The sequence below is a fragment of the Sapajus apella genome, unplaced genomic scaffold, assembly GCF_009761245.1.
Source record: "Sapajus apella isolate SASKATOON/1434 unplaced genomic scaffold, GSC_monkey_1.0 scaffold10, whole genome shotgun sequence".
NCBI lineage: Eukaryota > Metazoa > Chordata > Mammalia > Primates > Cebidae > Sapajus > Sapajus apella.
Window position 1 is genome coordinate 1,293,423 of NW_022436950.1, and position 14,332 is coordinate 1,307,754.

At 48.1% G+C, this 14,332-nt stretch overlaps 1 protein-coding gene across 7 annotated transcripts in view; it reads left to right on the plus strand.

The window, feature by feature from the left end:
* The window catches only part of HDAC4 (histone deacetylase 4), a 341,339-nt gene that overhangs the window by 209,434 nt on the left and 117,573 nt on the right, over positions 1-14,332 (plus strand). For all 7 annotated transcript variants that reach the window (XM_032277722.1, XM_032277726.1, XM_032277725.1 and 4 more), the window contains one exon: positions 5,688-5,838. In XM_032277722.1, coding sequence (XP_032133613.1) covers positions 5,688-5,838 — 151 coding nt within the window. The remainder of the gene's footprint in view (positions 1-5,687; positions 5,839-14,332) is intronic.

Below are 14,332 nucleotides of genomic sequence, written 5' to 3' on the forward strand. Positions count from 1 at the left end.
CAGGGGACACCTCTCCCCAGGAGGCACAGGACACCCCCCACAGGGGACACCTCTCCCCAGGAGGCATGGGGCATCCCCCGCAGGGTCACCTCTCCCAAGAAGGCACAGGGCACCCCCCCACACAGGGCACATCTCTCTCCAGGAGACACAGGGCACCCCACACACACACAGGGTACACCTCTACCCAGGAGACACGGAGCATCCCCTATAAGGTATTCCTCTCCCCAGGAGACACAGGGCACCCCCCACCCACAGGGCACACCTCTCCCTAGGAAACACAGGGCACCCCCCACCCACAGGGCACACCTCTACCCAGGAGACACGGGGCATTCCTTATAAGGCATTCCTCTCCCCAGAAGACACTGGGGCACCCCCATAGGGCACACCTCTTCCCAGGAGATACAGGGCACCCCCCCATGGGGTGCACCTCTCCCCAGAAGACAGTGGGGCACTCCCCATATGGTAGAGCCTCCAGGGCAGACACAGTGCACCCCCATAGGCCATAGCCATCCATAGTAGACACCACGGGACCCCCCCTCCCCAGGGCACAGGCTCTAGGGCAGGCATGGGCGCCCTGTGTGTAGGTTGTACATCGCCCGCATAAGGCTTACTTTCTCTCCCTGCACTGGGGTAAGGCCTGCCTTTTGTTCCCCTCACTTCAGGGGACTCCCAGCCTGATGCAGGAAACATGAAAATCGCGTACACAATTTTAGCACGCAGGTCTGTTTTACTAGCAAGGCCGGCCTCTTTTTCTTGTGTGTGTGGGATGGGGGGACGTGTGGTTTGTGCTGTGGAGAGCGCAGTGTGTAGGAGAGTTTTCAGAGAGCTGTTTGGTCGATAGTGTGACTCTTCCTTTCAGGGAGGGTCGAACATGGAAAGGAAACCTAGTTTTGTGGCACTGGAAGTGCGGGTCATGATTCTTGTTCTCTTTACTACCTGGCCAAGGGAGCTGAAGAGGTGTCGTCCAGGCTCGGCTTTCAGTCGCCTGAGGCAGCTGTCAGTAAGCCTTAGGGCGCACCTGGGCTGCTCCGAATACTTTATCCAGGGCTCCACGCCAGGACAGGGCTGCGGTCAGGAGGCAGGGCATTTGGAGCGGAGAACCTCTGTGATGCCTCTGGGTGAAGGTTAAGAACAGACGGGAAGACCTCATCCACACCTTTGCTTAGCTTGAGCTGCCTCCCAAGCCAGGCAAAGACACACACACACGGGCATTGGGCCACATGGGCAGTGGGGCCTGGCAACCCATGGGGCACGTGGGCACATGCCTGGAGAGCCCTGGGTGCCACGGCCCACCTGGCCCCAGCTGGTCTGCACCTGGCGTTCCCGTCCATGGGCGACAGCTCACCGTCCGTGGCGTCCACTCTCCCACCGTTTCCTCCTGGCCCTGCCGCTGAATGTGGGTGCAACGTCTCCCCACTCTGGGGCTTTTCCCTGGTAGGTTAAAGAAGAGACACAGAAACTCAAAAGTTCACTTGATAAGTGAAAATCTTTTGGGGTTTCCACTTGAACATCTGTATATTGAATTCTGAAGTCAGAGTCAAAGCAGGTAAGTTCTGGGGCTCGTAAATTTGATTCAGAGTTCAGTGTACACTTAACAAACTTAAGTACGGTTAGAGTAATGGGATCGGCGGTGATTGGTTTTGTCTTTGCTTTTCGTAGAAGAATGACGTGGTAGTCATCTTATTTTAAATTGCTCATTAGAGTTGCAGTCTGCAAACAATGCTTCCAATAACTCTTCCCCCGTGGAGTAGTCTTGCCCTTTACGCGCTAGTGAGAGCGCAGCTGCAAACCATTTTAGCTCACTTAAAAATGAGCACATCTCAAGCCTGAATTCGGGACCCAGTGGCGCACCTGCCCTCTGGAAGCCAACTCAGGGTGCCCCACAGAGAATAAGCACACATTCAGGATGGCGGCGTGTGGGGCAGGAGTGAACAAGAGTGAAATGGTCACCTGCCCTTGTGGTTCGTCCGCGTTTTCTGAGGGCTCCAAGGACAGAGGGTCCCTGTGTCAGAGGATCAAGAAACAGGCCCGGCATCTAAGGTTGTGCTGTGTATGAGGAGTGTTTAATCTGGTTTGTTCTGACTGCTTTCACTTTGCAGGCTTTGCTCTACAGATAATCTGTTCTAAATCTAATAAGGTGGAATGTCTCCCTCCACGCAGTGAAGCGTGAGATCTCGGCGTTGCCGGGGGGTAGTGCGGGAGTCAGGCACTGTTTGTGATTGCTGGTTTCATTAAAGCCCCACAGCAGTATTGTGTTTCTGGGAGTTTTGCCTTCCTGTGAATTTTAATCCCCAGCAGCCCCGGTGGCTGTTTTCATTCTTTATGTAATGATGGTGGAAAGAGCTCCCTTGGCTTCTGGGTTCTGGCTGACAAGTAGATACAGTGAGACTGCATGTGGCCCTGCTCTGCGTTTCCGCCCTTAGTGAGCTCTGAGCAGCGGGAGGGAGGGAGCAGGGCCCCTGTGCAGGTGGCAGCCAGAGGAGAGGGGCTCGCAGAACTAGATTGGCTCAACACGGAATTGTGCTTGTTTTCTGAACTGAGAAGCACCCAGAAGCCGTGTGGGTTGTACATTTATAGTTAATGGTGCCAGTGGCGTTCCCGATCTGCAGATGGTGGCCCAGGGATGACCTCAGGGCACTGTTACCTGCAGATGCAGCTCTGGCACCCCAAGTCAGAGTCCTGAATCTGTACATGCCCAGATGTTTGTCCTAGTAGAGGGACCTAGCTCGCGTGAGCTCATCTGTCCTGAGTGTGATTTTTCCACAGTGTGGCCTTGAGAATGGTGTCTGTTAGAATGAATCTAGTGAGATGGGACGTATTTTATCTCCCGCTTCCTTTACTGTTTCGTTGCGATGCTATAATTTGGTTTTCCGCTTGAAAGGTAAGCACACGCCACCGCCTTGGAATTGTTAGCGGAGTTCTGGAGCTAACCTCACACGCAGGCCTGGTTTTGCCAGCTTGGAGGGGTGGAGGCCTGGGGCCCTGGCTGGTCACCATCGGCAGTGAGGAGGGGTGGAGGCCTGGGGCCCTGGCTGGTCACCATCGGCAGTGAGGGGGGTGGAGGCCTGGGGCCCTGGCTGGTCACCATTGGCAGTGAGGAGCACTGCGCTGGGATGGTGCGCCTGGGGGTAACTCCCGAGATTCTTGAGGGAAGCTGAGTTTACCTGAGGATAACATTTAGCATCTGCAGGAAGCCAGACTCTCTAGGCGACATCTTTCGAAAGTCACGGTGTGATGACGATCAGGCCACACAGACGCGAGCCCAGGCCAACTCTTGAGCGTTCTCCCCACGCCACCTCTTCCCGTCCTCACAGGAACCCTTGGGGCAGGTCCCACACCTAACCCAGCACGGAGAGGTTAAATATGTAGGTGCAGGTGCGCCGGCAGGTGGCGTCTGTGGGCGTCAGTCCTGTGCCGGCATGGTCACTCGTGGGGCGGGCATCTGGTGGCTGCACACACACCCCGTTCTGTGCCTGGCTCATCCTTTACCTGGCCTGAGCCCCATCCTCCAGGCAGAGCCACCAGCGGGTGGAAGCCCCATTCTGGAGCCCCTGGTTCACTAAGTTTCCTCCACAGAAAGTTCTGTGGGCCACTCTGAGTGCCAGAATGTCTGCTCACCCCCTATCCTGCCACCGCCCCCTCTTCCTCCATAAGTAAACAAGACCAAGCAAGAGCACCCCAACAGTGGCTGGGTGGGGCAGCCCACGCCCATGACCCCAGAGCTTCAGGAAGCCAAGGCAGGAGGACCACTGGAGCCCGGTTTGAGACCAACTCCAGCAACAGAGCAAGACCTCATTTCTTCAAAAAAGAAAAATTGCACCTGGGTGTGGTGGTGTGCGCCTGGAGTCCCAGCGACTCAGGAGGCCGAGGGGGGAGAAAGGCTTGAGCCCAGGAGTTTGAGACCAGCCTGAGCAGCGTAGCGAGATCCCTTCTCTACAGCTGTTTTAATTAACCGCCATCTGTTTGGGAGCATGAGGTGGACGACTTGAACCGTGAGGTCAAGGCTGCAGTCAACCACGATCGCACTGCTGCACTCCAGTCCGGGCCACAGAGCCAGGCCCTGTGTCCGAAAGAAAAAAGACAGTGGCACAGAGATAAGCACTGGGGGCAGCAGACAGACCATGATGGGGACACGTGAGGGCCACGGAGGGTGGCGGAGAGGCTCCCCCTGGCAGGCAGGTGGCAGAGTTCCTCACACCTGTGGCGGCCTGGCCCTTCCCCCGGGCTGGCCCAGGGGCTTCTCTGAAGGTGAGGAAACTGCAGACAGAAGTCCAGAGGGTGAGAATAAGAGCAGAGCCATCTTGGAGAAGTGGGAGGATGTGCGGGAGCCCTGGAGTCTGGACCAGGCCCCGGGACAGAGGTGCTCTGGGTTTGCGGGAGTCCCTCTAGGGTGCTTGGTCACTTGCACCTTCCCACACTGTCAGCGGCAGTCCACGTTGTTCTTATCCACCTCTTCCAATACCGTGTGTGAAAATGGGAACTGTCACTGGTGAGGCTGAACGCCGCTCCCTACTCATTTTTAAACCGTTCTGTGCATCCCTTGTTCTTTGTTGCCCAGCTTTTTAGTGGGCTGCCTATCATATTCTCATTAATTTTTAACAAGCTTTTATATAAAATTTATCTGTATGTCATACATACTGCAGTTTCTCTTTTACCTTCTGCCTTTTAATTGTTATTAAGACAGACATTTTTGTGTATATGTCAGTTTTTGAAATATGAAGTGTAATTTATTCTCAGTACAATGCCGGCTCTTAAGGGCACTGTTGAACAGGTGTGCCCTGCCCCGTAGACACGCGACAGGTCGGACATTCCATCCACTGGGACGTTTTCTCCTCCCTCCATCCCCCCACCCTACCCCACAGAGGCAGCCTTCTGATTTCTGTCCTTGTGTGTTAGCCTTTTCTGTTTTAGAATTCTACATGAATATAGTCAGCCCTGCATATTTTGGGGTTTCACCTCCACTGATTCAGCCAGCTGAGAATCAGCCCGCAGGCACTGAGAGCCGCCGTCCGCATTCCATGCCGGCTTGGTGGAATGTGTGGGTGCAGAGCCCCAGCGGGGGGTCTTTCAGTCTCACCTCGTCTCTGCTCGTTCACCCTTGTGCCGATATCTGCTGTTCAGCAGCTCAGCGTGTTCTCCTGTGTGTATGGTTATTCTTTTTCATGGTTAGGTGGATTCTCCCCTATGAACACACGTCATTTGTCAACTCTCCACCTTCGAGGGAGCATGTGGGTTGCGTCCAGGGTGTGACCAGAGCTGCCATGCACATGCTCGTACAGGCTTTCTGTGCGTGTGCCTCCTCTCTCAGGGCAGGTGTGTGTTTAACTTTATAGGAAGGTGCCAAGCAGTTTTCTAAAGTGGTTGTACCATTTCACACTCTCTTCACTGGCTTTGTATGGTTCTCAAAATAGCATTTCCAGCTTGCAACATACTCCTCTTGCAGATTTTCTTCTAGCAAGCCAACAGCTTTTTTTTTTAATGTTTTCCGCTTAAAAGGTGAGATGTGCCCAGAGCTTGGAATGGCCCTGACTTGTGTTTTGGACTCAAATTGCAGCCATGCAGGGGAGAGCAGTGCCTGGGGCAACACCGGAGCAGACGTGCTGGGGCCTGGGCTGGTTCCGTGGGTCTCCACTGGGTCTCTGAGTCAGCCTGGGCTCTGACCCTCTGTCTCCTCCTCCCACTTGCAGCAACAGCAGGAGATGCTGGCCATGAAGCACCAGCAGGAGCTGCTGGAGCACCAGCGGAAGCTGGAGAGGCACCGCCAGGAGCAGGAGCTGGAGAAGCAGCACCGGGAGCAGAAGCTGCAGCAGCTCAAGAACAAGGAGAAGGGCAAAGAGAGTGAGTGTGGGCACAGAAGGCCGGGCAGAGGGAGGGAGTGCAGGCACGGAAGGCCAGGCAGAGGGAGGGAGTGCAGGTGCAGGAAGGCTGGGCAGAGAGAGGGAGTGTGGGTATAGAAGGCCGGGCAGAGGGAGGGAGTGCGGGCACAGAAGACCAGGCAGAGGGAGGGAGTGCGGGCATGGAAGGCAGGGCAAGGGGAAGGGAGTACGGGCACAGAACGCCGGGCAGAGGGAGTACAGGTGCAGGAAGGCTGGGCAGAGGGAGGGAGTGCAGGCATGGGCTCTGGAAGGTGGAGAGCAGAGGGAGGGAGTGCAAGAAGGCACTGGGGCAGCACCCCAGGGAGTGGATCTAGGGGCGGCTGAGCCTCACCTTGGTGACTCTTGCCACTTCGCCTGTGCTGGGTTTCTAAGAAGTAGGTTAGGAATGGAACCCCCCACCCCTGGTAGGGACAGTGAGTGTGACAGTGTGTCAGGCCACCCATGGTTAGCTTCTGCAGTGGACCAGAGTCCATGGATTTATCTTCGTTTAGGGCTACAGGATTCAATATCGACATCAAAGCAAGGGGCATTCAGCCTGACTTTTGGTTTGATTTAAAGATTTTAAAGACTATTTGGCAGGATTCCTAATAGACTTAAAAATATTAAAAGCCGTAAAGCATTCCAGATGCACAGTGAATTTTATCTGTGAGTTCTGCCCTGCGTTTTTCAAAGTACTTTTCTTTCGGGAGCACTTTGTAAGTGCCTTGAAAGCAGCTGTTAGGTTGTAGAGTGACACACTGCCCAGTGAGGGCCAGCAGCATGCTTTTCCATGTGCTCCTTCCACGCTCAGTTCTGCCTTCTGTGATGGCTGTGTTTGTGCGTCTGGAGACCAGCGTGTCCTGTTTTCTTCTAAGAAAAGCCCGTGGTTGGTACTAGCCAGGAGAACATTCTAGTTGGTGTTTCTCCCTTTGGAAAAATTAGAGGGATGCATCTACTGAGGGAAAGGTCACAGTGTCGTGCCTGTGACTGCAGACTGCTGGGCCAAGAGCCCGTGGGCGCCTCTGCACAAGGAGGGCACCCCATGTCACCAGTGTGTCTGAGCCCTGGCGTGTCCCTGCATGGGGCTGAGTCTGCTCTAAGCATCTTCTCAGATCTTCACTTAAAAGAACCCTGGACTCAGTGAGTGTTTGTGTCCTTTCTGTGGTCACTTGTTTTAAGTGATACAGTCAGGATCTAATCGCCAGATCGAGGGCACTTTCACAGGTGCTGCGAGTTTCTGCCCAAGACTTCCGGACACACTGAACTTGTTTGTTCCCTGGTAATGCTGAAAATGAGTCAAAGTGGTCATTTGCCTCAGGTAATAGGACTCCAGGTGAGGAGAGCAGAGCAATTTACTCTTGTAGGGCTGGCTCATGAGTAGGAAGAGAAGTCTTCATGCACTCCCCTCCCCCAAAGATAACTCCTCTCCTGACGTGTAACAGGGAAGATTAATTTTGCCTGCTTTAGACATGTATATAAATGGAACCCTTAATAGGTAGGATTTTTGTGTTTTGCTTCTTTCTCTGGACATTATGCTTGTGAAATTCGCCCCCACTTTGCATTTAGCAAGAGTTCATTCATTATCTATTATGTATTGCTGCATGTGCCCCATTTATAAATGCACCGATGTAGTCATTTCTTCTTAAGTTAAATTCTTCTCTTAAGCCAGATTTAATGCTTCTTTCTGGAGATCCGGAGAGCAGTAAAAGGCTCGTCTACCCAACTCTTACTTGCCTGTGGCCTCTCATTCAGCAGACACGAATCGCATACCCACTCTGCACCCAGTCTGGCACCACACACTGTGGATATAAACACGACCTGGCTCATTTCGTAACCAGAGCTATTAAAAGCAGTGCTGCTGTGTGCATTCTGTACATGTTTCTTGGTACCTGTGGGCAAATGTGAAGGGGAGTTGCCGACGTGTAGGCCATGCATGTTGTCACCATTCATATGTGATATCCAAAAGTTTTCAAAGTAGTGCACCACTTTGCACACCTACCAGCCACGTGCAGGGGTTCCTCTGGCTCCATGTCTTTACCAACACTTGCTGCTGTCAGTCACTTTAATTTCAGCTCCTCCTCATGCCCTCAGCTGCATTTCTTTGATTGCCAATAAGATGCAGCTTATTTTCATAAGTTTTTTGGCCAAATAAGTATTTCCCTTTTTGTGAAGTGCTTGTTCAGATCTCTTGTCCATTTTTCTGAGGAGGTGTGTCTCCCTTTTTCTTGATTTGGAGTTGTTCTTTTTATGCTGTGGAATCAAGCCCTTGGCCAGCTGCACATGCTGTAAATCTCATCTTCCACTCTGCACTTTGCCTGTTCACCTCTTAATGGCATCTTTCAGGCACAGAAATTCTCTCTTACACAGTTTCAGCCTTTTCCTTTCGATGATTTTGTGCCTCTTCAAAATCTTGGGTATGTCCTTTTTAATTATCTCCTAGGAGCTGATTCCACCCAGAATTGATACAAATGGGCTTTTGTGATTGCATTGACTTGGTTCAAATTGGGAAGATGTGATATTTTTGCAACATTGATTATTTAGCTTCTTCAATTTTTTAAAATAATTTCTTAATAGTTTTATGTTTAGGAGGCTTGCATATATTTGATTAAATATATTTCAAGCCATTTGATGGTTTTGGTTGCTATTGTGAATGGCTTGGTGTTTGTAATTTTGAAAAGCAGTCAGTTTTTAGCTGTTGATTTTGTGTCCAGCAACCTTGTTGAACTCAAATATCCTAATCATGAATAGATTGTTTTGGATTTTCAACATTTAGAATCATGTCATCTATGAATAATGACAAGATTGCCTCTTTTCTAATTGGAATACCTTTTATGTCTTTCACTCGCTGATGTTATAGAATGGGCTGAGATTGTCAGTAGAATATTGAATTGAGGCCATGACGGCAGGCACACTTGTCTGGTTCCCAATTTTCTCTTCAGTGCCATGTTTTCTGTAGGGGCTTTGTATTTTTTGCTCATTTGTCTACTTGTTTTTGACAGGTGCTATTTATTAGATTATGGAAGTTTCCCTTCCATTCCTTGTTTGCTCAGGGTTTCAGTACGAATGGATATTGATTTTTATCAGGTGCTGTTTCAGCATCTTTTGAGATGATTATATGATTTTCTGTTTTATTTGGTTAATGAAGTAAAGTATATGGATTTATTTGAATATAAATTCTAACTGGCATTTTAAAAATAACTCCACTCAACTTGGTTGTAATACATTATCTTTTATGTAGTGAAAATTTGGATTTGCAAATATTTTATTTTATATGATTGCAACTATGTTCATGAGGGAGACTGCCAAGCAGTTTCCTTTCTCAGAACGTCCTCATCGAGTTTTGGCATCTTTACTGTGCTGGCCTCAAAATGAGTTAAGCATCATTCCTCTCTCCTTTTGTATTCTCCAGCAAAGTTTATTTAACATGGATATTATTTTTTCCTTAAGTATCTTGTGAAACTTACCGTTAAAGCCATCTAATCCGAAAGTTTTCTTGGTGCAAAGGTATTTGATTACATATTCAATTTTTAAAATAGCTTAGGGACATTTCCCCCCTTGATCAGTTTAGTTAAGTTGTATTTTTTCTAAAGGAATATATGCCTTTGTTATACATTTTTGAATTTTTGGTATGGTGGTTTTTGCTATCGTGTCTTTTTCCGGTGTTATTGATGTTTGTCAGACCTTTAGTGATGTCTTCTTTTTCATTCCAGAGATTGGTTGGTTTGCTCTTTCTCTTTATTGCTGTTTTGTTTTGCTTTTGTTTTTCTCATTCTGTCCAGAAGTTTAGCAGTTATTCTTTTCAAAGAACTAACTTTTGACTTTATAGATGTTGTTTGTTGAATATCAATTTTCTTAATTTCTACTATTTTTATTATTTTTCTATCTAATATTTTCTTAGGGTGTATTGTGTGGCTTTTGTAGCTTTTTGATATAGATACTTAGAGCCTTGATTTCAGCCTTCTTTTCTAACATAACATTTATTAGCTATACATTTTCCTCTAAATGCAGCTTTATCTGCATCCCATGGGTTTTGATATGTCGTTTGACAATCTTTGTCTTTCAGTTCAGTTTGGCCCATTTACATTTAATATAATTATTGATATGTTTGTGCTTAAATCTATTATTGTACAATATGAATTCTAATTATCTCAAGTATTCTAATTCACTTTTCTTGCTTTTATTGTATTTTTAATGATATATATATATATTTCTGCAGCTTGGTAATCACTATTTTGCTGTTTCTTTACTGATTACCATTAGAATTTCAACAACCATCTTTAATCTATCATAGCCTTATCTAAATTAATATTTTTGGGATACTTGACTCTCAACTTATATACTATTTTCACCTATATTTAACTCTAAATTTATCTTTAACATCACAAGACATTGCTATTATTACTATATATAGTCAAGATTTACTCATAAATTTATCTTTTATACTTGTATTCATTTCTGCATGTCCGAACTTTGGTCTGTTATGTTCTTTAATCCTTTACTTTAATGCAGGTCAGATGGCTATGAATTTTTTTTCTGTTCAAAATGTGATTTCACGTTAATCGTTGAAGGTTATTTTTGCCGAGTATAGAACCCTAGGTTTGTATTTATTTTCCTTCAGCACTTTGAGAATGCCGTTCCAGGCTCTTCTGACTTCCATTGTTAACCTCCAAAAAGTAGCTGTCCATCCTATTGTTCCTTCTTTGGAAATAATCGTTTTTCCCTGGCTATTTTTAAGATTTTGTCTTTGGGTTTTTGAGGTTCTTCTTTGATGTGCTTAACTGTAGTTTTTTACATTTTAATTTCTTCTGCTTGGGATTTGTAGTTCCGAATCTGTTGTTTCATACTGTTAGCAATTCCTAAACATGATTATTCTCAAACTTTATCTCAACAAAAACTGCCTTTGCCTCAGTGTCTCCATGTAACCTGTCTGGGACTTTAGTTATAAGCCTGTGTTGGATTAGCTTTCAGTACCCCTAAGTTTCTGAAGTTATTTTTGTGTATGCGTTTTCCCTTTCTTTTGCCTCAGTGCGGGTATTTTCTTCCAATTTATCATCCACTTCACCAATTTGTGCTTTACCTGCACAATAATCTGCTATTAAACGCATCCATTGGATTTTAAATTTATTTGGTTTTCAGTTCTAGGATTTTCATGTGGCCCTTTTTCATAGTTTTCCATAGAATTTCTCAATCTTATTTTGTTTCTGCACATAGTGCAGTTATTTTGGAGTCTGTGACTGGTGACACTATTCTCTGGGTGACTGGTGACACCATTCTCTGGTCCTATGGCAAGGTTCTTCCTGCCTGTTGTTTCTCTTTGTGTGTGTGTGTGAAATTGTGTTTCTTTTGACACTTGGATGTTTTCGGTTGTGTGTCTGACTTAGTGCTGTTGTGATGACGGAGGACCTGGGATGGTGACACATTTCTTTCTAGTGAACTTTGCTTTGCTTCTTGTAGTTGAGCAGAAGTGGCCAAGCTTCTTAAGCCTCTTAATGCAGTCAGTTTGGAGCTAATTCCAAGTTGGGTTTCAGGCCTTCTGGGAGCTGATGGATTTCTGGCCATATTTACTCATGAGGCATAGCCCTTTGTGGTCCTACCCACAAGGCCGCGAGGTTTATTGAGGCCCTTTCATTTTTCTCAGATTTCGTTGCCCTATCAAGGGCCTCTTCTGAAACCCACTGTTGGCTCCACAGAATGGGCTGCCGGAGGGTGGGGCCCAGCTTCCTGTCTCCGACCTCGGCCCTGGTGCTCCACCCTGCACTGATGGCATCTGTGTCTTCAGACGGAAGGCTCGGGTGCTCTGTCCAGGTCTTCTGGCCATTTCCCGTGGGTTGAATTGAATTGCCTGAGTAAAGCTTGTTGAGGTTGTATGACTGAGAACACAGTGGACGGGGAGCACTTCCGGTTTCCTGACACCGTCTTCTTTTCTTTATGCTGTTTACATTCTTCGTTACATTTGGAGTGAAAGGGTCTGTTAATATTTCCTTTTGGTGATTTGCCTTCATGTAATTTCTAGATTGTGAAATTGGCATTTTGCCTTTAATTAATCACACTAGATTTGAAGTTTCCCCAAATAGGACATTTTTGTTCATTTGTTTGTATTTGAAATCCTTGTGTTCTAAAAGGAATTAAATAACGACTAAGTAAATTCAATTAGTAAGTTTATTTTTAATGTAATGAATGTTATAAGAAACTAATGCTAAATTGGAATTGAGATATAACCCAAACTGTATTATTATTATGCCTATATTATTTTGTACATTTTCATAAATACTTGCTAATTTCAAACTAGATGTATTTTTCCTAAGAGTACATAGCTAATGCACTCTGAGTTTTTAGTTTATTTCTCTGTTTAGCTGTTTTCAAGTTCTTGGTTGTTGTTTTTGTCCATAAAAATAACACTTTTATACTGATCAGTTATCACATTTTACTCTTGCCATAATAAATTTCACTTTAGCTGGTAGAATTTCAAGGCAGAAGGCCTCTGAGGAGGCTTTATATTCCATTTTAAGTCTAATTTTTGAATCAGGATTTGAAAGTGAGCACTAAATCTGCATGCTGGGTCTGGTTCCCGTCACACTGATTAGATAAGATGGTGACTGAATCCCGCAGGGATTGCCGACAGGGCAGAGCTTCCAGACGTGGCTGCAGAAGGCCTGAGGAGAAGGCACTTGCGACGGGCCACGTGCACACTCTCTGCATGCAGAGCCGGCCCTGCGGGTAGCGGAAGGCCGTGCTGTGGGTCTCCATTCACCCCAGAGCGTTCCGCCGAACGAATCCCGTGTGGAACCTGACTGGCAGTGTTCTCGCTCCTGGAGCTCCTGGAGTGGCCCCAGTGTACTGCCTGGGTTGAGGACAAGGAGTCCAGTAGAATCCTCTGGCTTCGCCTATGAGGAATCCGAGCAGCTTAGAGGCTCCACGGCCAGCCAGGCGTGGCCCACCCCGTGCGGTGGCTTTCGGTATCAGAAAACTGCCTCCACGGATGACAGCACGTGGTCCTCATGAGAGCCCTGTGCACAGGGCTTTTCCATGTCCGTGCTGTGCTCGTGACGCCGCAGTGCAGAGGCCCGAATTGGACCGCGTCGCAGGGGTGGGCGCCGCAGCTGATGCCCTGGAGCCTCCGCCCGGGCTCCGGCCTCTCCCCACACCGCTGTGTTTGGTGGGTAGCCAGTGCGTGTATCCTACGGATTTTTCTTTGGAGTAAGGAAAATAGTTGCTTACCAAAGAATTGAAGTTTAAAATTTAAATATCAGCTGTTTGATTTGCGTCGCAGCTAAGCAACAAATAACAGATTTTGAGATTGCCAGAAAGCAGCGTGGTCTAAATTACTTCCTCAGAGCTCACCAGCCTCTTCCAATCAAAATACCATCTTGAGGCTCACAGACTCTGAAAAGACTTTACTTCAGAAAACATTTGGGACCCGTTGACCAGCCCCAAACCATCCCTGCCCTGCACCCGCAGCCGTCCCTGCCCTGCACCCTTAACGGGAGCTCTGGAATGTTCCTGCCTCCGCAGCCCCGTCACAGGCAGCAGTCATGGTGGTTTTCACTGTGGATTTGGGTGGTCAGGTTTTATTATTAATAATAAACTGTACAGTTGGGGACTTGGCAAGCTTGTGTCGGCTCTGCAGCCCTCAGAGTGTGGTCTTGTGGTGAGGACGCAGGGCCGGTAGGCCCCCACGGTGGACGCCTCTCGGGGGCTCTTATGTGAGCGGGGCCCGGGGGCCGCGTCTTCCCCCGTGAAGGAGCCTCTTGTTTGCGCTGGAGGAGCTGGGGTGGGCTGGCGCAGGGACACGAGGATCTCCAGCGCCTGAGCGTTTGAAAGCGCGGCGCCCAGCATCTGTTTATTCTCCTGGGCTTTTTCTTAAAGTGAATTTCTTATTGAGTATTTAATAAATACCGTTACACTTGTAAACATTTACATTACTTTTAATTTTAAATAATTCTGCACTTTTATTTATTGATACCAAGTAATGTGATGCATTTGACTGAACGGTGAATTCTTAGAATTGGTGGCAGTTTTCATCACGCTTAGCAAGAATACACTGTCTTTAATCAACTAGGTTTTGATTTAGAATAACGGCACCTGGGAATCTAAGACACACACCTCTTGACAGAAACTCGGGAGGGTGCGGAGCCGCGTGGCATGAATGCAGCTGCGCTTTCACCCACCATGGCTCCCACGTGCAGCCCCGCGGGGAGCGCAGCACAGGCACTGAGCAAGTCCTTTGCTTTGTGTAAAAATGACCTGAAAGGCTGTTTAAAGGTTCAACACCTGATGCTGAAAGTCATTAGGTGTCCCTTCTGTGAGGCTGCGCCTTCTTCAGAGCCAATGGGGTGGGATAAAAAGAGCACTCTCAGGCAAAAGCCAGGCAAAACCTGTGACAGCCCCGTCTTCTGGACTTGCCAGGTTCGGGCCACCGCCCTCCGGGAGCACAGCCATCCCTCCGCACCTGCCCGCCCCGCCCAGAGCTGCTGCCC